Below are 23,478 nucleotides of genomic sequence, written 5' to 3'. Positions count from 1 at the left end.
TTAGACTTTCTTACGAGACCCAGACTTTCTCTCCACAGGTCCTGCCGGTGTGACGCATTTTTAAATCCTATATATTAAGTTCGCTTGCTTGCTTGCTTGCTTAGGACCGTGCAAATCTTTCGGTCGTTTTTTAACCCACTTGCCGTGATCCAATCGAGCTGACATTTTGCACGCAGACTCGTTGTGCGAGACAATTAATGTTCGTGAAAAATTTTTCTCCAAAATTTTACACTGTTTAGGACAAAAATATTATATTTAATTACCAATTGCTTAATGCTGCCATGCAATCATCTGACTCATAGGTGGCAGCCATCTCAAGCCAGAGGACGAGAGGACTCTAGCCGCCACGCATATAAAGGATTTATAGTGAAAAACTTTGTTTTTACGGGTTATACTTGTTAGAGTATTTGATAAGCTGCTTCGTCACGGTGGCGATGTCAACAACGTCGCCTGGTATACAGGAGGTCATGGGCTTGATCCTGACCCTTGACACCTGCTGTATATTTGTAGTTTTCATGTTCTCCCCGTGGTCACGTGGATTTTTCTCCGGTGTTTCCCTCCCCATGTTTAGTAACATTTAGAGTTTTTGGCTGCTATAAAGTTCCACGTGACGACGAGTTTATAATTTGTGATCACCAGGTCCCTTCCGATAAAGAGCTACACGGCTCCAGTGGGCCTTACACCTGATAAAATAAAAATAGTTTAGTTTCAGTCATGTCATCCCGGTGTCATGGCAAAAGATGAAAGTGTCCAATTGGATCGCCCGCAGAGCAATGCAACCCTCCCCAACAGTGTTAACGGAACCGTCCGTGGAAGCGGATACCACAGAACGACCTCCTGAGAGCCTTTCAAGTAACCTGGGTTGATGCAGCAGTGGCGGGAGGGCACCTCAAAGCCTTCCCAACATTTTGATCTCTCATCCTCCTTTGTCTGTCTCTCATTCCACCAAACAAACAGCACAGATTGTTTTTATTGTTTTATATATATATTATTGTTTCCCTTCTACGTGACTTTACCGAAAGAACCAAGAATATGAATCCCTGCAGTCACGAAAGCTTAAAATCTAAATTTAAAACACCACAGACTTGGCACCATCTCCTACCTCACTGGTTTAAGAGGGCTTGCTCCAGCCCCTCCGACGCTATGGGCCTGTGCCCATCTCTTGTTCCACACCATAAGGCCGCAACAATCACCCGGGACGGTCTTTAGCAGCTTTCTCCACTTCACCCGAAGACATGGCCATGGTCTTCGATTCGTCTTGAATGGTGTGTCGCCAGGTTCTCTTCGGCCTGCCCCGTGGTCTCTCTTGTTATGGTGTCCACTGTAAGGCAGTTTTCGCTATGGACTTGGGTTCCATTCTCAACACGTCCCCATACCACCCGAGCCTTCTCTCTGTTACGTCCCGCGTTAAGCATCTTGCATTGGTCTTGATGTACAAAGACGGAGTTCTCCCGTATAGCCTCAACAGATTGTAGGGGCAAGTTCTGTTAGCGAGTAGCAGCACCTAATGAAGGCCGGCACAGCACTCGAAGGGGGTGGGTGGCCAACACCACACCCGGCCGCCTCTGTCTCCCCAGTGGCGATGTTTACACACTGCACCAGGTACTCATTTGATTCCGAGTCGACCTAAGGGAGGCCCAGGACCGGTTCAGCGGTAATCGAACTCAGGTCGCCGGGTTTGTAGCGCAGCACTGATACCCGCTATACTACCACTCCACCACACACGCGCGCACATCTGCTGCCCATACAAACTGGAACATTTGACACCATCGCCCGCTCGCTCGCTCACCCGCCCCCCCATCTTCTCGCTCTGCCCGTCCCTCCAGGCAAACTGTTCGTGGTGGGCGGCTTCAACGGCGCCAGCTCTCTGGGCGCGGTGGAGGCGTACGACCCGGCACGCGACGAGTGGACCGTGCTGGCCAGCCTGTCGGTGGTGCGCAGCAACGCCGGCGTGGCGGTGGCCGGAGGGCGCCTATACGCGGTCGGCGGTTTCACCGGCGCGCAGTTCCTGCGGTCCGTCGAGGTTTACGACGCGCAGGCCAACCTGTGGTCCCCGTACATCGCCATCAAAAGAGAGGCCGATCTGTTGGAGGGGGAGGAGGATGAGGAGAGGAGTGAGTGATGAAAGAAAAGGGGGGGGGGCCTTTTTGTTGCCAAGATGACACGTCGCTGCCAACTGGAGTAGGGTTTGTAGAGGAGGGGGGAGGGGTCCCTCTGCATGCGTTTTTTTAAACCCCTTCCAACAAAGGTTTAAAGCATTATTTCATTATCTCCTGCTGTAGCGGGGTCGTAAATAGGATCCAATGTAGATTCAGTTTTAGCGTCAAATTTTGTTGTCGTTTAGAGACTTGCCCGACTGGAAAAGCAAAACAGGATTGACCCTGACAGTTTCCCAATAAAGTCACGTAGAAGGGAAGTAATAAAATAATAAAAATAAAACATTCTTCACCTGAGGACGGCTGCTTGCATTGTGGCCGAAACGTCGTGAGAATTATTTTATTATGTTTAATTTTATTACTTCCCTTCTACGTGACTTTACCGAAAGAACCAAGATGATGATTCCCTGCAGTCACGAAAGCTTTAAATCGAAAAGTTTCCCAATACATGATGATACAAACACCGTGATAACGGTGAAGCCCTTTGTGACTGAGGCGATGACGTCCTACGTCATGCGCCGTGAGATGTCATCTCGTTGTGGCCACTTGAAAAGCAACGCGCGTTGAAAAGCGATACAAAATCCATGCATATCGTGCGTGATTTTAATTTGTATTATTTTAATTGGTTCTACCGCTCACGAGGTGGCTGAAATTAATGCGCGTAAGAATGTTGACCGTTGCCGATCCATCGTGCTACTGGGCTGCCGGATAATGGAATCCGTGCAGCTGCCAGAAGTTGTACGTGCAAAAATAAATTCGAATTTTTGCAACTCCCAATTGTTGATAATTTTGCGGACGCAAGTCGCTAATCCTCCGTTTATCCTGCCTGAACGTTTAATTGGGGTCGAGCCGGCAGAATGCTTGGATGGGTTACCACCATGAAGAACCAAGCAATTGTTGTCGGCTCGTACAAGACTACATGATCCGGCACGAGGCCAGTGCAGCGATAGCCTCGATTGTGCCATAATACGCTCCGTGCTCCCTCCTGCCTTCAGAGGCACCCGCACTGACTTTGACGCGGCAATGTGTACGGTCAATTAACCGCCACGGGACCCGCAGGGTGTCGGGGAAGGGCACTGGTCCAGCAGTGGATTGCCAAAGAATGACTTGGCGATGCACGTTCAAACCTCGGTCCTAAAACTCTGAAGCCAAGGCCACGTTTTGGACTAGAATCTCAAGTGTAATTGCCTGGGGGGAGTTCACAAAAGCCACATTATTTATGAACATTTTGGATTCCGTACGAATGGTTGAGGCTTCAAGAGACGAAGCTCCCTTGGGATAATTTGTATTCGCTGCGTTGGTTGTTTGCGAAGGACTAAGATGCCCATAAACAACTTCCACTTTGAAACTTAAAGTCCTAATCGGAAACTCGCCCCGTCTTTTATGCTCGTTGCAGTTGGCAGCTACGTTGCCATCTTGTCGAAGGTCGAGCGGAGGATTTGTGGTCGTGCAAGCTGATCTATTGATTGCAGATGTAGTAATATATTTAGATGTTTTAGTCACATTTTTAAGTTCTCTTCATACAAGTGGCCATTAAAGTACATTTTAGTTTTGACAAACTGGCATCAACGTTTGTGTTTTCATTTATATTCGAATATCAAATAGTAGATCATTGCCTTGTCTTTTTTAAAACTTCAGTTTCCAGTGATGGCAACTTAAAAATGAAAATGCTTTCAAAGATATGGGTTTAGGGCCAAGGATTCTGAAACACCTATTTTATTTTTACTGTTACAAGCGCCCTGTCCTGGGGTCACGGCCGAACGGGCACGGCTCGCTCGGCACCAGGTTTTTTCTTTTTTTTTCCACTGCAAAATCAGAGCCGTGCCACTGGCGTCAAACGACACAATGAACGTGTCGATGATCCTGTTTTTTTTTTTATCTTGCCCGCCTGCGGGTCACGCATTGTGCGTTTCCGACACGCGTGTGTAGGGTAACTGGCGTTGTCGCGTGCTGCGATCGCATCGGTAACCCGACCACACCGTGGCGGGGCCCGGCTTGTCGCCCAAAACAGATCCAAACCTCTCGTGAGGAGGGCTCGTGCCAGAGGTCGCAAACTGGTTTTGATTCCTTACCCATACCCGGCCGCACCAGGGTCGCAATCAGGTACCCGATACCCTTACCCTACCCGTACCCGGCCGTCAGGTACCCGATACCCGTACCCGGCCGGGTATCGGGTAGGGTACGGGTATCGGGTACCTGATTGCGACCTCTTGGATGAAGCCATTTTGCAGGCGCGGGTGGGTTGATTCTAGGAACTTGAATTGTGAGAAGAGACAAGACGTTGGGAAATGAGTGACAAACGGTGACTCACCAGTGACTCACGGCCTACCCGTACCCGGCCGCACCAGGGTCGCAAACGGCTACCCGTACCCGGCCGGGTACGGGTAGCTGGGTATCGGGTAGGGTACGGGTATCGGGTACCCGGTTGCGACCTCTGGCTCGCGCAGAGGGTCGTCGGCAAGCAAGATAACAAGAGGAGCCGGGTTTTTTTCGAATACGGTAAAAAAAAAATCTTAATTCAGGAGCCATAAGTGCAATGTTGTGAATACGGGACGATGGGTACCCTTTAATAAATAATAGTCTCACGAAGCGGTCCTTCAAAGAACCGCAGGTCGCCCAACCCCCTGCCCACGCTGAACTGGGCTTCCGTGGTCAAGGGGATTAAAGGTAGCCAAAATGACAAAGAAGAGGCAATTTTTTTCTTCTCGAATTTCAAGAGCTGCCACCGCAAGCCCCCTTTTTTTTTTAAAGCGCCACCACAGGTTGGCGACCTCCCCCGCTGTGCCGAGTGCGAATCGCGACTCGGTTAGTGCTCGGCACAGCGAAATAGCCGTAATGATCCCCATGGCACTGGGCTCGGCTCTGATGTGACGGTGGGAAAAGGGGGGGGATGGGGTGGAAGGTTTTGTCGGGAGGAGTTGATCGTTTGTGGGAAATGTCAGCTTTCTTGCATCTCACTTGTCGGCTTCAGTAGTGACGTAGACATTGTGTTTAAACCTTGGTATAAACAATACGTCAAGTTGAAGCAACTATCTCGGCTTTATATCATCAAAAAATGTCGAGTGTTCTTCTTGATGAAGTTGACGATGTTTTATTATTTCCTGATTATTGTTTTTGTTAGAAATGAACGATTTTTTTTCCTTCAACATATTCACAATTAAATTCATGTGGAAGGAGGGCGTCAAACCTTGGTGAGGTATTTCTGAAATCGATCTGATGCTCATGTTTATATTTTATCTCCCCGAGGGGAAGGTGTGTGCATCTCCACCCCCCCCCCCCTCTCCCGCAAGCTATCGTTCAAGTTATGTTTTCTTTTGCTCGTTAGCATCAATCTTTTGCATGTTTTTTTTACGAGCCACGTGTTTCTTTAGGCAGTCGCTGGGAATCTTAAACGCACCCGGAAAATACGCAGAACGCGTCTGGTACGTTGCTTCAAAGGCGAAGGGAGGGGCACGGGCAAGTGGAGTTCCACACCTTGAGAGGCAATGAGTTGTTGCAACTAAAACAGTGGGGGGGGGGGGGGGGGGAGTTGGGGAAACCTGCAAATCGATCATCCCATGCAACTGCTTTGGTCCGATTTCGATTTAAAGCTTTTGTGACTGCAGGAATTCATCTTCTTGGTTCTTTCGGTAAAGTCACGTAGAAGGGAAGTAATAAAATAATAAAAATAAAATAATTCTCACGACGATCGATCATTCAGACGCTGTCTCCCCGACAGACCTGGTCTTCACCTGAGGACGGCTGCTTGTGTTGTGGCCGAAACGTCGTGAGAATTATTTTTATTATTTTATTACTTCCCTTCTACGTGACTTTACTGAAAGAACCAAGAAGATGCTTTGGTCCGGCGTGCGAGCCTAGGTAGTTGCTGCAACACGGTCGCGTCTGAGCGTGGACGCAAAACTTTTCTTGGTCCCACTTTTTTTTGTTACACAGCAGAGCCCCGCTCGCTTTCTGGCTAACTGCACCCACACTAGCATCAGGGTCGGGACTGAGAAATGCATCGCTTCAAATTTTCCGAGCGGATCTGCTTGAAAGGAAGAGAGGTGGGGGAGGGAAGAGCCACGCTCAGGAACGGATGCAGAGCAGTCCGCATTTAACGATTCTATTGCACGGAGCCAAATTGCGCAACTGATGGAACAGGCGTTGGACGTGGGATGCAGGGGAAAGAAAGTTGGGAATTGTTTTTTGTGGTTTATTTTTTAAGCTTTGCAGAATTATTTTGCACTGCTGGTTCGGAGGAAAGAATTGGTAGTGGAGTGTCGACTGAACGATAATGGGAAGCTTTCAAAGTATGCAATGATAGGTTTTTTTTGGTGTGTGCGCGCGTGTTTTTTCTTCTTATAGAATTGAATGACGTCACGTGTATTTATTTTGCTTCTGTGTAGTTTTAACAGGGGGAGGAAATGTCTCCATCTCGGATATCAATTTTCCTTCAATTGCGACAAAGAATGTTATTTTTCTCTCTCTCTCTCATGTTAAGGTATATTACTTTGTAAGCTATTGAACATGTGCATGGTTCGAAAAAAAACCCCGCTTGATTAAGCTCCCATCTAACACACAATAGATCAAACCACTTCATATTAGGCACGAGACCAAAGTTGAGTTTGATGGGATAGGGCTAAAACTTTTAAAATATTTCTGGGGTGGGGCAGGGTTAGATTTACTCTGCTTCTTGAAACTCGTTTTTGGTTTAACGGCGGTATTGTGCGCGGGTCTTAGCAAAGCCAATTTAAAAAGCATTTTTATTACGTTTGGTTTAAATTTTGCTTGCAGCTTACACCGGCTCTCGCGGCAGATGTTAAGCAGCTTTGAAAAGGCCTTCTTGAGTGGTTGTCTGTAGTACAAGAATCTTTCTAACCAGAAGCCTTCAATTGTGAGGGGGGGGGGGGAATTTTTGAAGTTTATTAATACTGTACCGTTACTCTCTATTTTGCTGTGTTTTAGGAAATGTGAGCGTGCGAGGGTGTGTGCGTGTGTGTGCTCAGGCATGTGTAAAAGATTTTGGTTACATTTCGAAGATGGTCGATTATTATACCAGGTTAACAAGTGCTAAAGAAAACTGGAAACCAATGCGCCATACAAAAGTTTTTGTATGCGATTGTCGGCAAAATTTATATATATTAAATGAAAAAAAAAGAAATAAAAAAATGACAAGAATTATCTGGACAGCAAATCGCTTGAATAGATTTTTAGCTTATTTTTACACGGTTTGTGAATTGCCATCACTTGCTATTTCGTGGCATTTTTAATAACACGGATGAAAACAACGCATCGTTTTTGGCAAGTAACACCCAATAGACTCCCACTAATGTGCGTGCGTGCGTTGACCCAAGTTGTTATTTCAGCTCGATCACTAATGGGGTTGCCGCGATATTTTTCACGACACAATATTTGCATTGATGACACGACGATTTCTCGCCAAATTCCTCCACCTTGTAATTGTTTCGCATTATTTGCTTACAAGATTCTGTGCTATGATGGGAACTTGGGAAGCTTGACCTAAAATGTTAAGTTCTTCAACTGCAAAACATTTTTTTGAAGCAACCTTGTATTTCTGAATTTAAATGTGCCACAATCCTGATTTTTTAATGTGCGAAATCGGACGATGTTGGTGTCGTCAATCTTATATTGTAAACCGTAGTGTCGCCTTATCACGGTTAACCCTGGCATGTAAACAAAATCTGCTTTGACAAGATGTAGAACTCCGAAAAGATGTGGGATTTTGAGAACTCATTTACCTAATAACAGGGTTCTTCAACTGAACACTCAAGTGGGCCATAATAGAATTGGCATGTGCTCATGGGGACGGGGGGGGATGACCGGTTGATCTTTTGTGAACAGCTTCCACGGTGTCACCTCGTGTGGCATCACGAAGTCTGTCGTCCATGGGACTCAATTTGTGTCTTGTCCACAGCTCTCATCCGTATCTCCAACATGTACCCCTCGTCTTCAGATCTTGTTTAGATCTCGTTTAGTTCTCGATCTCGCAGAGCCGTGTCTATTCACGGGCCACGCACACTCGGTGAGCCCTTCCAAGAGCATAGTCCGGCCTTGATCCGGCCCACTGGGGTCTACCAGTTGAAGAACCTTGCATTTGTGTGACGTGCGCACGTTAGACACACGCTTTGGTCGAGGTAATCAATACCAAAGGTGAAGGTGGTGGCACTGATTACGGATTTGTGACATGCGTAGCTGCCGAGCTTAAGCGACTGCTGCTGTTTGCCGGTGATCAAAATTGGTGGGAGTCGCCCGTATGATGATGATGATGACGATGATGATTTCCTTTTTGCCGTCTCGTAGCAAATTCAAATAAACTGTAGCGAAATAAGCCCCAATGTTGGTGTGTGATGTCTGGTTCATTTTAACGCTTGGTATTTATTTCTAAAATTGTGTTGTCGGCAGTCTGTCACCGAGACAAAGTGTCTGTGTCCTTGGGGTCTCGCTGAGCAATTCACAGGAGCGTCGGTTCGGTTTCATCTTCTGGCGCGGAAGTTAAAATTATTTTTAAATCCTTTATATTAAGTTTGCTTGCTTGCTTACGACCGTGCAAATTTTTCGGTCGTTTTTTAACCCACTTCCCGTGATCCAATCGAGCTGACATTTTGCACAGACTCGTGCGTGACAATGTATTTTCGTGAGAAAAAATTTCCAAAATTTTACACTTTTTAGGAAAAAATTAATCATATTTAATTACAATTGCTTAATGGTGGCAGCCATTCATCTGACCCATAGGTGGCAGCCAACTCAAGCCAGAGGACGAGAGGACTCTAGCCGCCACGTATATAAAGGATTTATAGTAAAACCTTGTTTTTACGGGTTATACTTGTTTTAAAACCCCGCCCACCCCACCTCTGTTCAACCCAGCAGTATAAATGGTTACGCACACGGTAACATCGTCGTCATCCTGGAAGACAATGAAATGCCTGTTTTACTGGTAGGAACCCACTGGTTCCACCAGCCCACAGAGGATTATTGTGTCCGTCCGTCGTGCAGGGAGTGGCTGGGTGGGGAGGGGCTGGTCACCCCGTGGTGCCCTTATAAAACTCAACGTTTAACCTACTCACGCCGGCTTGTGCCCGCCCTCAGTCGGGCATATTTGCGGAATACACCACGCCGCCGTTGACCCTGGCCATTGACCGAGCAACCCAACGTTCCTACCAGCTCCCTCCGCAGGACAATGTGTTTTATAGAGCTCACCCATAAGAGACCTGTTTGCCAGCAGTAGTGTTGAGGAAAGCAGTTGAGCTACGGCTCAATGCATTATAGTATTTGGGCACTGGAAATGTATTGCTTCACATCAGATATTGGTGCCAGAAATGTGTGGCCACGACTTTAGCATATTGGCACAAGACGGAGAAGAATGTGGAAACAAAAATGTGCAGTGGAGACCTTAAGGGCTTTCTGCCCCATGGATTGTGATGCTGACCAAATGCCGTTGCGCGGTTTGTACAACAGACGGCGCACCAGTTGAACTCGCCAGCCGGTCGGCTCTTCTGTCCGTTCCTACGTTCTGAAGGTCATACACGAGTCCAAATCCTGTCCCATAAGTCCCTGGATTCTCGGTAAAAAATTATCCATCTCATCGCATATCCTTTAGATATTGGTGCAAATTCAACTATAATACATTCACCCGTGTTGTGGAGAATATCGGTAACATAGATACGCAGAAAAAGTATGTGTCCCACATCTATTCACAAAGAATGAAGGTATTTTTTTTCTCATACAATCCTCCCACGGCTGGTATTTTGTGGGGGTTACTTGACAATAAATTTCGATTTAAAGCTTTCGTGACTGCAGGGATTCATCTTCTTGGTTTTTTCGGTAAAGTCACGTAGAAGGGAAGTAATAAAATAATAAAAATAAAACATAATAAAAAAGTAATAAATAATAAAATAAAAATAATAAAATAATGTTTTATTTTTATTATTTTATTACTTCCCTTCTACGTGACTTTACTTGACAATACTTCACCAGAGTTGTCAGTACGGGGTGAAGGAGGGCGAGCAAACGAGATGAGCGGTGCATAGTACTGACAAAGACGCGCCTCGCCCGGATAGCCTTAACAGATGTGGGGCAAGTGCTGTTAGCGAACACATGAAGGCCGGCACCACGATCGGGTGGGTGGCCAAAACCACGCCCGTCCGCCTTTGTGTCCCCAGTAGCGATGGTTACACACGAGTTGCTCATTTGAGGCTGAGTCGACCTAGGGGAGGCCCAGGATCGGCTCTGATAATCGTCACTGGGTGTTGGACCTGAGCGGAAATCGAACTCGTGTCGCCGGGTTCATAGCGCAGCGTAGCGCTAACCGCACACGGCACGGCAAAAGATCACAGTCACATCACTGTCCCCTTGCTGTCCATAATGTAGCCATACACCGTCTCGCGTAGATGTACAATTATAAACACATTCCTGCGGAGGGAGCTGGTAGGAACGTTGGGTTGCTCGGTCAATGGCCTGCAGGGTCAACGGCGGCGTGGTGTATTCCGCAAATATGCCCCGACTGTGAGGGCGGGCACAAGCCGGCGTGAGTAGGTTAAACGTTGAGTTTTATAAGGGCACCACGGGGTGAGCAGCCCCTCCCCACCCAGCCCCACCCCTCCCCTCCCCACCCAGCCCCTCCCCACCGTCCCCACCCAGCCCATCCCCACCCTCCCCTCCCCACCCAGCCCCACCCTCCCCTCTCCACCCAGCCCCACCCTCCCCACCCAGCCCCTCCCCACCCTCCCCTCTCCATCCAGCCCCACCCCTCCCATTTTTGGATGCACGACGGACGGACACAATAATCCCCTGTGGGCTGGTGTAACCAGTGGGTTCCTACCAGTAAAACTGCTGAAGAAGGCCATCTACGTGACTTTACCGAAAGACCCAAATAATATGGATGCCTGCAGTCACGAAAGCTTTAAGTCGAGATTTGACTGGGCACCCCGAGGGCTGACGTTTGCTGCTGTTAGCTTCACATTAATTCTAGATTTGAAGCTTTCGTGACTGCAAGGATTCATATTCTTCGGTTTTTTCGGTAAAGTCACGTAGGTGAAACATTAAAATTAATAAAAGTAAAATAAAATAAAAATCACGACGTTTCGGAGGCAACACAAGCTTCCGTCTTCAGGTGGAACCGTCACAGCCACGACAGCTGTATCAAGTAAATGAGAGATTACAAGAGCTACCACTCCGTATACATAATGGTTGGAGAGGGGGGAAGGGCCAAGTACGGCACACTTTTTATTCATATGGTAAGGTGAGGCTTAAGAGGGTGAGCCTTTGTTATGGAGAGGTACGGTTTGTGACTAAGCCTGGTCTACATAACATGTTCGTGGTGCGTCAGCGATCTGTCCGAGGTCACGCCGAGGCAGACTAAATTGGGGTCATGCTCAATCCGCCTTGACCCTTGAGGACAGACGTTGAGTTCGTGGTTTAATCAGAATCAGAAACGGTTTTAATCGCCATGAAAGTTTACACATTCACGGAATTTACTATGAGCAATCTTAAAAACTCGAATAGGTGATATACAGTCTAACTATACTGACGTTACAAAGTATAACTAATACTAACGGGCTAAAGTATTTAAAATTATGAATAAGTAGACCATATAAAATGTGAATGTAAAATGTGAATTAGCCATAATATACAATCTCACTTTACTACGCGTCTCTTCGTACTCATTGACATGTAAATGTTTTCTCTACCCCCTCCCTCTCTCTGCCCCCCCCCTCTGTCTATTTAAGGCCACCCCACAGAGACGATCACCCCCCTCTCTGTGCCTGTGCTGCTCTCTCTGTGTATCTTGGTGATATCTGTCTGCTTATATGTCTGTCTATAGTTTCCTGGTTAGATTCTATGCCGCTATTTCATTATACCTGATGATGATTGCTTGTGTTGCAATCGAAACGTCGTATGCTATTATTTAATTTATTATTTTATCTTTATACGTGACTTTACCGAAAGAACCAAAGAATAATCTTAGAATACAAAGATACAAATAAGATAACACGTTGTAAGTATGACGAGTTGTAATTATGTAGATAACATTTTATGGTAAGTGTAAAAGTCATTTTAAGTGTGAACGTCATTTCGCGTTGTGCAGATGAAAAACATATTCTTAGGTTTTTTCGGTAAAGTCACATCAAAATTAATGAAAATAAAATAAATAAAACAAAAAATCACGACGTTTCGGAGGCAACACAAACGTCGTGATTTTTTGTTTTATTTATTTTATTTTACCGAAAAAACCTAAGAATATGAATCCTTGCAGTCACGAAAGCTTCAAATCAAGAACAGATGAAAAACACTGGAGACAGTTTTGGTTGAGCTTGGGGGGCCGTCCATAAATGACGTCACGCACCTATGCGGGGTGGGGGGAGGGGTCAGACATTTGTGACGATGTGTGACGAGGGGGGGTTCGAGAAATGTGACGTCACATCAAAATGCGCAACTTTAAATAAATATAGACAACACGTTCTACTTGATTAAATAGACTTTGTAATAAATGTTTTCTCCTACAACATCAGAGTGCAGCCCCACATTAAACACGCACTACAATGACAATAGTTTAAAGCGATTTGAAACATGTTTCATTTGGGGGGGGTGGGGGCAGAGCTTTGTGACGTCATATTTGAGGGGGGGGGTCTGACTTTTTGTGACGTCATGTGACGAGGGGGGGGGTCAGAAATCGTCCAAAATCGCGTGACGTCATTTATGGACGGCCCTTAAACTAAAAAGCCTGCGTGTCAAACTCATCAGATTTGAAGCCTTTCGTGACTGCAAGGATTCATACTCTATGGGAACCTCATTTGCCAGTAAAAATATAATAATTGTTTTTTTACCCTTCTATCTGGCAACAAAACTGACTAAAGGCACACAACTCAGTTTTGTTGCCAGATAGAAGGGTAAAAAAACAATTATCATATTTTTACTGGCAAATGAGGTTCCCATAGTGTAGATGCTTGCCCCGAGCTCTCATACTCTGATGGTGCATTGTCTTTGAGTTGTGCGCCTTTTGGCGTCATCTGGTCCAACATCATGTGAGACGATGCTCTAAGGAAAGCTGTCTCGGGTGTGGACCAATCAACTTCAAGGACAGTGCACATACATTATCAGACTTATGTTTTTTGTTTGTATTATGACTGCAGGTATTGCAGTCTATGCAAACATGACTCCTTGTAAAAAGGTGTCCGTTTTGTTGCCAGATAGAACGGTAAAAAAACAATTATCAGGATTCATACTCTTAGGTTGTTTTCGGTAAAGTCACGTGGGTAAAAAAATATAAATAATAAAAATAAAAAGATAATATAATAAATAATAGAAATAAAATAATGACAATAGTTTTTATTTCTATTGTTTCTTCTATAATTTTTATTATTTATTATTTCACCTACTTGACTTTACCGAAAAAGCACTAAGAGAATTAAACTCATCGATTTAAAAAACCGAAAACCACGTGGCGCTACAAACTCCACGTGACCTCCCCCCCCCCCCCCCGGTTTCCGCTCTTGGCCAATGGGGTGAGAGCTCGGAGGGGTTGGGGGCGGGGCAAAGCGGATCAGGCTACGGTGGCCGACGCCGTTCTTTAAATAAAAAAACGCGTTTTGGTGTTAGCCGGGACTTGGCCAATGGGGTGAGAGCAAGGAGGGGTTGGGGGCGGGGCAAAGCGGATCAGGCTACGGTGGCCGATTCCGTCCTTTAAATAGAAAAAACGCGTTTTGGTGTTTGCCGAGCTCCCCTATCGCTTGGGGCTGTGGAAGTGCCCGTACCCGGGTACGGGTAGCCGTTTGCGACCCTGGTGCGGCCGGGTACGGGTACGGGTAGGCCGTGAGTCACTGGTGAGTCACCGTTTGTCACTCATTTCCCAACGTCTTGTCTCTTCTCACAATTCAAGTTCCTAGAATCAACCCACCCGCGCCTGCAACGTGGCTTCATCTCAGAGGTTGTAATCAGGTACCCGATACCCGTATCCTACCCGTACCAGGCTGGGTACACGGGTAGGGTACGGGTACGGCCGGGTACCTGTTTGCGACCCTGGTGCGGCCGGGTACGGGTAAGGAATCAAAACCCGTTTGCGACCTCTGCGCCTGGGACAGGCGAGTGGGTGGTCGCGAAACGTCGTTTCTTTGTCGTCACTCAGTCGGCTTTGTCGTGGCGAGAATGCGTGTTGAGTTGTGGCGGTAACCACAGGTCCGTTTCCCTGGCGGCAGACTCTAGCACGACTACACTATATACTACTACACTATACACTACTATATACTACTACACTATACTATATACTACACTATACTATACACTACTATATACTACTACACTACTAGATACTACACTATACACTACTATATACTACACTATACACTACTAGATACTACAATATACACTACTATACACTACACACTACACTACTATACACTACACTATATACTACTACACTATGCTATATACTACACTATACTATACACTACTATATACTACTACACTACTAGATACTACACTATACACTACTATATACTACACTATACACTACTAGATACTACAATATACACTACTATACACTACACACTACACTACTATACACTACACTATATACTACTACACTATGCTATATACTACACTATACTATACACTACTATACACTATACACTACTATATACTACACTATACACTACTATACACTATACACTACTATACACTACCCTATACACTACTACACTATATACTACTATACACTACACTATACACTACAACATACACTACACTATACACTACTATATACTACTACACTATACACTACTATACACTACTATATACTACACTATACACTACTATACACTACACTACTATACACTACACTATATACTACAATATACACTACTATACACTACTATATACTACACTATACACTACTACTCTCCACTAATACACTATACAGTATACACTACTACACTATACACTACAATATACACTACTACACTATATACTACACTATACACTACACTATATACACTATACACTGATGTACACTACTATATACTACACTATACACTACTATACACTACTATATACTACTACACTATACACTACTACACTTCTATACACTACTATATACTACACTATACACTACACTATATACTACTATACACTACTACTCTCCACTAATACACTATACAGTATACACTACTACACTATACACTACAATATACACTACTACACTATATACTACACTATACACTACACTATATACACTATACACTGATGTACACTACTATATACTACACTATACACTACTATATACTACTACACTATACACTACACTATACACTTCTATACACTACTACACTATGGGTCTCTCTGTGCGAGTCTCTGTGTCTGCGTGAGTCTCTGGGTGTGTGTAAGTCTATGGCTCTCTGTGTGAGTTTCTGTCTCTGTGAGTCTCTGGGTGTGTAAGTCTATGGCTCTCTGTGCGAGTCTCTGGGTGTGTGTAAGTCTATGGCTCTCTGTGTGAGTCTATGGCTCTCTGTGTGAGTCTATGGCTCTCTGTGTGAGTCTATGTCTCTCTGTGTGAGTCTATGTCTCTCGCGACCCTCAGAAAGGGCATCTCACGCACCCAGGTGGTGGCGTGCACCCCAGGTTAAGAAGAAGAAGCACTCACGACCGCCCTTAAAGGCTTTTGCTTTGTCAATGTGAACCGATGGGCAGTGTGTTTTTTGCTTGTGGTAGGCTACGAGAATTCGTTTCTCTGCTTATTCGATGTTGTCCTGTCCCTTAAAGCTTTCGTGACTGCAGGAATTCATATTCTTTGGGTCTTTCGGTAAAGTGACATAGATGGTACAATAAAATGCGATAGCTTAAAAGCATTTAGCGCGGGGCCCGTTGCATAAGCAGCTACTTGTGGCGCTACGAGGATAATCCGCCACTGGTTTTTGTGCCCTTCCACTTCACAGCCGGGAGGACACGGGGGCGACCACCGGTGCGGCGACTGCTCCCAAACTCGCCGGCGAAGGGGGATGACCACCACGACCACCGCGACCACCGCGACCACCACGGCCAGCGACACGTGGGACGAGTCCGGCGACCCCGGGCGCGTCCATCCCCTGGCGGCCCTCGCCTCGTCCGAGGAGTTCGCGAGGACGCGGTACCGCGACACGAGCCGCCTCGTCTGGGAGCGCCAGCGGCGCGAGGAGGCGACGTCCAGCCGGGCGCAGCTGGAGGGGAGCTACCTCGTGCGCAAGTGCGGCGTGTGGACGGGCGAGCGGGGCAACCAGGCCGTGCTGGTGCGGGGCCGCCCGCCCGCTGGGGCCAACCCCGCCAAGTCCGCAGTGTGCAGCCTCATGTGACGAGCGGGTTTTTTGGGGTGTGGGGGGACACACCGTGGATTTTTATAACTTTGAAGTTGGGGGGTGGGGAAGATGCGTTCGCTCGTTCACTCGACCACTCATTCACTCAACCACAAAACCACCCACTTAACCACTCGCTCGTTCACTCAACCACTCATTCACGGAACCACAAAACCACTCACTCATTCACTCAACCACTCATTCACGTAACCACAAAACCACTCACTCATTCACTCAACCACTCATTCACGCAACCACAAAACCACTCATTTATGCAACCACAAAACCACTCATTCACGCAACCACAAAACCACTCACTCATCCACTCACTCATCCACTCAACCACTCGCTCATTCACTCACTCAACCACTCGCTCATTCACTCACTCAACCACTCGCTCATTCACTCACTCAACCACTCGCTCAATCACTCAACCACTCATTCACTCAACCACACACCCGCTCGCTGGTCCACTCGCTCAGCGAATGAGCGATGCCATTCACACAACAGAGTGGGCAGGGACGCCGTGCGTGCGAAACAAAAACGAACTTTATTAAATATATAAACAGTCAAGTTTCTCATCGCAGTGAGCACTGATATGAAACGCCGCAGCGAACCTGTTCACGTGCGCGGAGCGGCCAGGAGCTCAACGCAACGCTCGCTGGTCGGTCGACGCCCCCCTTCTCCTCGAGGTCGACCCACGGACAAGTCGCTCGCTCACAATAAATAACAGCCCCCCCCCCCCCCCACCAAGCCCCCCAACTTCCAACGTCGCAGGGTTCGGGGGGGGGGGGTACCCGGGACATCGAAATGCGTCTCCATCCGCGTCTCCCCGCCAACCACGAAAATAAAGGAATGGGAATAGTGATACGCTCGCCACCCTGCGTTCTATAAAAACACTTTACGAATATTTTTTGTTAAATCCTTTATATTAAGTTCGCTTGCTTGCTTAGGACCGTGCAAATCTTTCGGTCGTTTTTTAACCCATTTCCCGTGATCCAATCGAGCTGACATTTTGCACACAGACTCGTTGTGCGTGACAATGCATTTTCGTGGAAAAAAAATCCCAAATTTTACACTGTTTAGGGGGAAATTTTTTAAAATATTTAATTACCAATTGTTTAATGCTGCCAGACAATCATCTGACCCATAGGTGGCAGCCATCTCAAGCCAGAGGACGAGAGGACTCTAGCCGCCCCGATGCCACGCATATAAAGGATTTATAGTGAAAAACTTTGTTTTTATGGGTTTACTTGTTTTAGCTGGTGTAAGTACAACTGAGCTACAGATATTTTTCAGGAGAAACCTGGTTATCGTCGTCGTGTGGAAATTTTAATCGATCTTCATTTGAAGCTTTCGTGACTGCAGGAATCCATACTCTTTGGTTCTTTCGGTAAAGTCACGTGGGTAGAGATTAAACGAAATGAATCACGACGCTTCACAAGGCAGCAAACATCGTGCTGCTCAAGGCAGCAGACATCATCGCGACTATCGCAATTTTCACCTGAAGACGGGCGCTTGTGTTGCGATCGAAACGTCGTGATTTATTTTGTTTCATTTCTACCCACGTGACTTTACCGAAAGAACCAAAGAGCATACATTTATATCAGCCAAAGACACTGAACGTGTTACGTCGATATTCCGAACGCGTTACGTCGATTCTAAATGTCGAGCGGTAAAAACCGGAGCACCCGGAGAAAAAAAATCCACACGACGACAAAGAGGGGGAGAGAGAGAGACGCCGCAAACTCCAAATATACAGCAGCAGCAGGCATCAGGCTTGAACCCACGAGACCTCCTGTATACCAGGCGAGGTAGTTAACATCTCGCCACCATCTCGCCGCAGGTAAAACGAGAAGTTTGTGTCGCCTTCCTTGCGTTCGTTTCACCTGGGCTTGTCCCCCTCATCGCAAGTTGACTGCGTCGGCGATGCACGTCGGCAAAAAGTTGAAATAAACTCTCCCAAGTCCAGCGTGCAGCGGCGATGGGGGGCACCCCCCCCTCCTACCCCCCTACCCCCCCCCCCCACCCCTCCAACCCCCAACCCCCACCCCAAGCGACACGCTAAAAAAATACATCTCCAACAAAGTGTAAACTGCAGCACGGGCCGGGCGCTCGCTCGAAACGTTGCCCCCGTCGGCCGTAAACCGTTGGTTGTTTTTTTGCCTTCTGACCACGAGGGTCAAACTCACTCGCTCGCTCGTATTGGAGGGGGGGGGAGAGGGGTAAAAAAACACAGCGGGCACCCCCCCCCCCCTCCCCAGTCACTGCAGCTCTTCCTTCAAAACCCCGCCAGCACCCAACGACGACTGACCGAGGGAGGCCGGCGGGAGGCGCGCAGAGAGAGACGCGAGGAATGGAAGCGACGCCGTGATGCCGGGGAGGGGGCAGGGGGGGGGGGCACCACCAACACTCCCCCCTCACAACCCCCTCGAACCCCCCTCCCACGGGCCACAGCAGGGTCGGTGCTCGTCACGAAGATCACGCACGGACGGACAGACACGCACGGACGGACAGACACGCACGGACAGACACGCACGGACAGACACGCACGCACGGACAGACACGCACGGACGGACAGACACGCACGGACGGACAGACACGCACGGACAGACAGACACGCACGGACGGACAGACACGCACGGACGGACAGACACGCACGGACGGACAGACACGCACGGACGGACAGACACGCACGGACGGACAGACACGCACGGACGGACAGACACGCACGGACGGACAGACACGCACGGACGGACAGACACGCACGGACAGACAGACACGCACGGACAGACAGACACGCACGGACAGACAGACACGCACGGACGGACAGGCACGCACAGACAGACAGACACGCACGGACGGACAGACACGCACGGACAGACACGCACGCACGGACAGACACGCGCGTTTGCCCCCCCCCCCCTACCCCGCCGCCCAACTCCCTTCTTGTTAATCTCTCGCCAAGAAACACTCGTCATGTATATTTAAAAAAACTAGAATAATAACTCGCGCTGCCTGGCTTCTAGAGGAGCGGACAACAAACGGCGGACGGCCGCGGGATTAATTAAATTAAATAAATAAATATGCCGCGCGCGTAACGCAAATAAAGTTAAGGACGACGACGAAAAGGCGGCCCAACAATAGCGGAGCGGGGGTGGGGAGGGCGCGTGCGTGTGTGTGTGCGTCTGTGCGTGTGCGTGCGCGTGCGGTGGGGGATTAATAAATACGATACGACGGTGGCCGGTTCTGCGGAAGCGTGAAATGTCGGTGGTGGTTGGGTGGCGGTGTCGGAGGAGCGGCGTCCATCTCCACCCGCTCTCCGGCGCGAGCAAGCGAGCGAGAGGGCGAGGAGAAAAATCGATCGTCGCTGGGACTTCTTTTTTGTCGAAATCGCCCTCCCTACGTTGGGATCTCCTCGATCACTGTTGCCGACGTCATCGTCGTCTTTCTGCAAGCGGCAGGCGTGTAACGACGCGTCCGTGTTACGGGCCGAAAACAAACTGCGACGCAACGCGGGTCAAACTATCCACGTGCGGAGGAGACCCATAGAGAGACTCGCGCGCGCTGCTACACATCTTTGCACAGACCCAGATGCCCGCATACACTTGCACAGACTTACAGAGAACCCATGAACATAAAAAAACTTCTACGCCACCAGCCACACACGCCGCGTGCGGTGCGGGGGTGCAGGTTTTCTTTCCCCGTCCGCTTCTACCCCCTCTGCCTCTTCTCCAGTCAGATCCACCACCGTCCTCAAACCCTCCCCGCCACAGCCACTAGAGGCGCTACATGAACCGATGCGTCGAGAGACCGAGAGAAGAAAGCATTCTTGAATCGGGAACTCCAGATGGCTGTCCGCAACACGGGTGCATCGGTAACCACGACGAGTGATCGCCTTGCCCCGATCGATCCCCAACCACGATCCGCGAGATTCCCACCAACGACACCATCGGGACGGAATAACCGCGCCGCCTTCTCCGCATCTCCCCCGCTTCGACCTGCGGTGACCCCGCCCGGCTGACGAGCATTGGCGGAGCAGACGGACGGACCCCCAGGGTGGAGCGGCGGGAAGAAGGAGAGTTGAGCGAGCGAGCGAGCGAGTGACTGTGTCGCCGGCCGCAGTCTCATCTGGACGTGACCCCGAGCGCCTGCTTGAGGTTCTCGTAGACCACGTAGCTGATGCTCACGGCCGGGATGACCTTCATGTAGTTGGGCGCAAGGCCGCGGTACAGGCCCAGCAGCCCTTCCTGGCGCACGATGGAGCGGAAGAGACCCACCATGGTGACGGGGGCGTCGCCCACGCTCGCCATCGACGCTGCGGTGAGGGGAGGGGGAAACGCAAACAGTTAGCCGAGTCTGAGACCCCGCGGGACACGTACGTGTCTATGTGGAACTTCTTTTGCAACGTGCGTAGCCAACCGTGCTAATCGGAGGAGCAGTCTAGAGTCTATGGGCAGTGTTGAGTCTATTGTGCAGTGTTGAGTCTATGGGCAGTGTTGAGTCTATGGACAAAGTTGAGTCTATGGGCAGTGTTGAGTCTATGGTGCAGTGTTGAGTCTATGGGTAGTGTTGAGTCTATGGGCAGTGTTGAGTCTATGGGTAGTGTTGAGTCTATGGGTAGTGTTGAGTCTATGGGCAGTGTTGAGTCTATGGGCAGTGTTGAGTCTATGGGCAGTGTTGAGTCTATGGGCAGTGTTGAGTCTATGGGTAGTGTTGAGTCTATGGGCAGTGTGAGTCTATGGGTGTGCCTGGAATCTTCTCCAGGTGGTCTCCAGAAATCGGAGGGGCACATTTTTGTGGTATTATAGCAAATTCTCAGAAGTGTTAACATTTTTTTGAAGCACCCTGTATAATTCAGGTGTGTGTTAAACACACACACACATAAAATGTCTCTGTGCGTCTCCATCTGTCCGTGTGCATGCGCAGGCATGGTGGTGGCGCGTCTTACCGGCGGCCTGCATGCGCGTGCGAACGAGCGCCAGCGGGTAGCTGGCGAGCTGCCCGCACGTGCAGGACACGGTGCCGCAGCACAGTAGCACCAGCACGCCGGGGTCGGCGCTCTCCGACTGGTGCCTCTGTAGCCACGCGTTCTTCAGCGTCTGCCGGGGAAAGGCACGGCGGAAACGGGCGTCACAGCGGCGATCGCACAAAGCGCCGTTCGCGAGGGTGTGGGAGGGGGGCCCCCTCGCCGAAGAGTGGATTTTGGCCGACTCTTCTACGCTGAACGGATAACTCAAACCCAACCGCATACGGCCTGCGGAGCGCCGATTTATACACGTGATGAGAACAGCTCACATCTGGGCCCATAACGAATCTCCTCATTGCTGCGGCGACTACTACTTCTACTACTGTCACAGTCTTTGCTAAAGCCACTGATCATTGGTCTGCGTTCTCAATATCCCTGCCATATCATAAACAGCCACCCTCTCAATAAATGAAAAAACACGCATCGTAATTTGATACATCTTCTTGCATCTGTTACTGCTATTTTTAAATCCTTTATATTAAGTTCACTTGCTTGCGCGCTTACGACCGTGCAAATCTTTCGGTCGTTTTTTAACCCACTTCCCGTGATCCAATCGAGCTGACATTTTGCACACAGACTCGTTGTGCGTGACAATTTATTTTCGTGAAAAAAAATTCCTAAATTTTCCACTTTTTAGGACATTTTTTTTTCATATTTAATTTAAAATACCAATGTGATCAAAATGAAACTCTTACTCAAGAAAAACAGAAATGAATAATAAAATATAACCGATGCCACGCATATAAAGGATTTAGTGAAAAACTTTGTTTTTACGGGTTAATTTTTTATGGCTACTACCGTCAACCTTGACTGTCAACGTCTCCTCTGTGCATCTCTGCCACAGCCATGCATATCACACGAACTACTCGCTCATGGTTCATCTGTGTTCTCCTCATTGCTGCGGCGACTACTACTTCTACTACTACCGTCACAGTCTTTGCTGAAGCCACTGATCATTGGTCTGTGTTCTCAATATCCCTGCCATATCAGAAACAGCCACCCTCTCATCATCAGCCGCTCTTCTCAAACTCTTTGTCAGCACCAAGGCAATTGACTTTCTGTCAAGGGCGCCAGGATGGCGCAGTGGTTAACACTTGTGCCTCGCAGAAATAGGAGCCTGGGTTCGGATCCCATCTCGGGAAACCGGTTTGTATGTTCTACATCTGTTCCACATGGGATTCCTCTGGATTCCCCAGTTTCTTCCCACAGCTGAAATAATAATACATTCAACCAAACAATTTTTATTTTACCAGGTAAGGCCCTGGCTATCACAAATGACAGCTCAACAAAGTGGTTTGCAACATCGCGTGGCATTGTATAGCACCAGCCACACACTCTAAACGCGCGATGTGAATTCTACATGCGGAGGGAAAAACTGGAGGACCCGGAGAAAAATCCACGCGACCACGGGGAGAGAAAGAGAGAGAGGCACCGCAAACTCCAAACATCGAGCAGACGGATGGACGGGACCACGTGTTTGAGAGCCCGCGTTCGGTCGGGAACTGGCAGTATCGGGACGTTCACAATGCCGCACGTGCGGGAGCTTCATTTTTACTGGCGGCCGCTGTGTTTACAGCAGAGGTCGCAACCGGGTACCCGATACCCGTACCCTACCCGATACCCGTACCCAGCTGGGTACGGGTAGCCGTTTGCGACCCTGGTGCGGCCGGGTACGGGTAAGGAATCAAAACCCGTTTGCGACCTTTGGTTTACAGCCGCATCCCCGAGTTCCCTTTTCGTCCCTGTCCAGGCACTCATCACATTCCCCCCACCTCACCTACCCCCCTCTCGTCACTTTATCCCCTTGTCATATCGTTCCCTACCCAAAAGCGTCCCAGGATTATTTTAGCCGCGTGTCCACCACCTCTGGTGGGCTCGTGATTGCAGATGCCGGGGTGGGGCGAGGGGATTACAGGTTATTGTGCTGTGTGATGTTTCTACCAGAGTGGGGGGCTTCCCGCCCCCCCCTCTCTCT

At 48.5% G+C, this 23,478-nt stretch overlaps 3 protein-coding genes across 6 annotated transcripts in view; 2 read left to right on the top strand and 1 right to left on the bottom strand.

Annotated features, from left to right (window-relative positions):
• Positions 1 to 8,491, top strand: part of IVNS1ABP (influenza virus NS1A binding protein) — a 68,855-nt gene extending 60,364 nt beyond the window's left edge. Inside the window, exon 15 of the mRNA XM_061578749.1 lies at positions 1,827 to 8,491. Within this exon, the coding sequence (XP_061434733.1) occupies positions 1,827 to 2,122 (296 nt within the window). The 3' untranslated portion in view covers positions 2,123 to 8,491. The remainder of the gene's footprint in view (positions 1 to 1,826) is intronic.
• A 5,364-nt stretch (positions 8,492 to 13,855) lies between these two features.
• On the top strand, positions 13,856 to 17,047 carry BRD3OS (BRD3 opposite strand). 2 transcript variants are annotated; one of them, XM_061578795.1, is made up of 2 exons: positions 13,856 to 13,975; positions 16,082 to 17,047. In XM_061578795.1, exon 2 carries the CDS (start codon positions 16,145 to 16,147, stop codon positions 16,472 to 16,474), a length of 330 nt encoding a protein of 109 aa, XP_061434779.1. In that variant the 5' UTR covers positions 13,856 to 13,975; positions 16,082 to 16,144; the 3' UTR covers positions 16,475 to 17,047. The 2 variants fall into 2 exon arrangements, with proteins under 2 accessions (XP_061434779.1, XP_061434781.1); XM_061578797.1 differs by lacking the exon at positions 13,856 to 13,975 and adding an exon at positions 14,077 to 14,327.
• LOC133360162 (calcium-binding mitochondrial carrier protein SCaMC-2-B-like) overlaps positions 17,006 to 23,478 on the bottom strand; it is a 57,675-nt gene continuing 51,202 nt past the window's right edge. For all 3 annotated transcript variants that reach the window (XM_061578763.1, XM_061578761.1, XM_061578762.1), the window contains 2 exons: positions 21,426 to 21,576; positions 17,006 to 20,792 (listed from right to left, as the gene is read on the bottom strand). In XM_061578763.1, coding sequence (XP_061434747.1) covers positions 20,602 to 20,792; positions 21,426 to 21,576 — 342 coding nt within the window. In that variant the 3' untranslated portion in view covers positions 17,006 to 20,601. The remainder of the gene's footprint in view (positions 20,793 to 21,425; positions 21,577 to 23,478) is intronic.

Source organism: Lethenteron reissneri, chromosome 67 (assembly GCF_015708825.2).
Source record: "Lethenteron reissneri isolate LAM-NWPU_2019-01 chromosome 67, ASM1570882v1, whole genome shotgun sequence".
Taxonomy (NCBI): Eukaryota; Metazoa; Chordata; class Hyperoartia; order Petromyzontiformes; family Petromyzontidae; genus Lethenteron; species Lethenteron reissneri.
The sequence above is the reverse complement of the archived record's forward strand: the minus strand, read 5'-3'. Positions and strand labels throughout refer to the sequence as shown.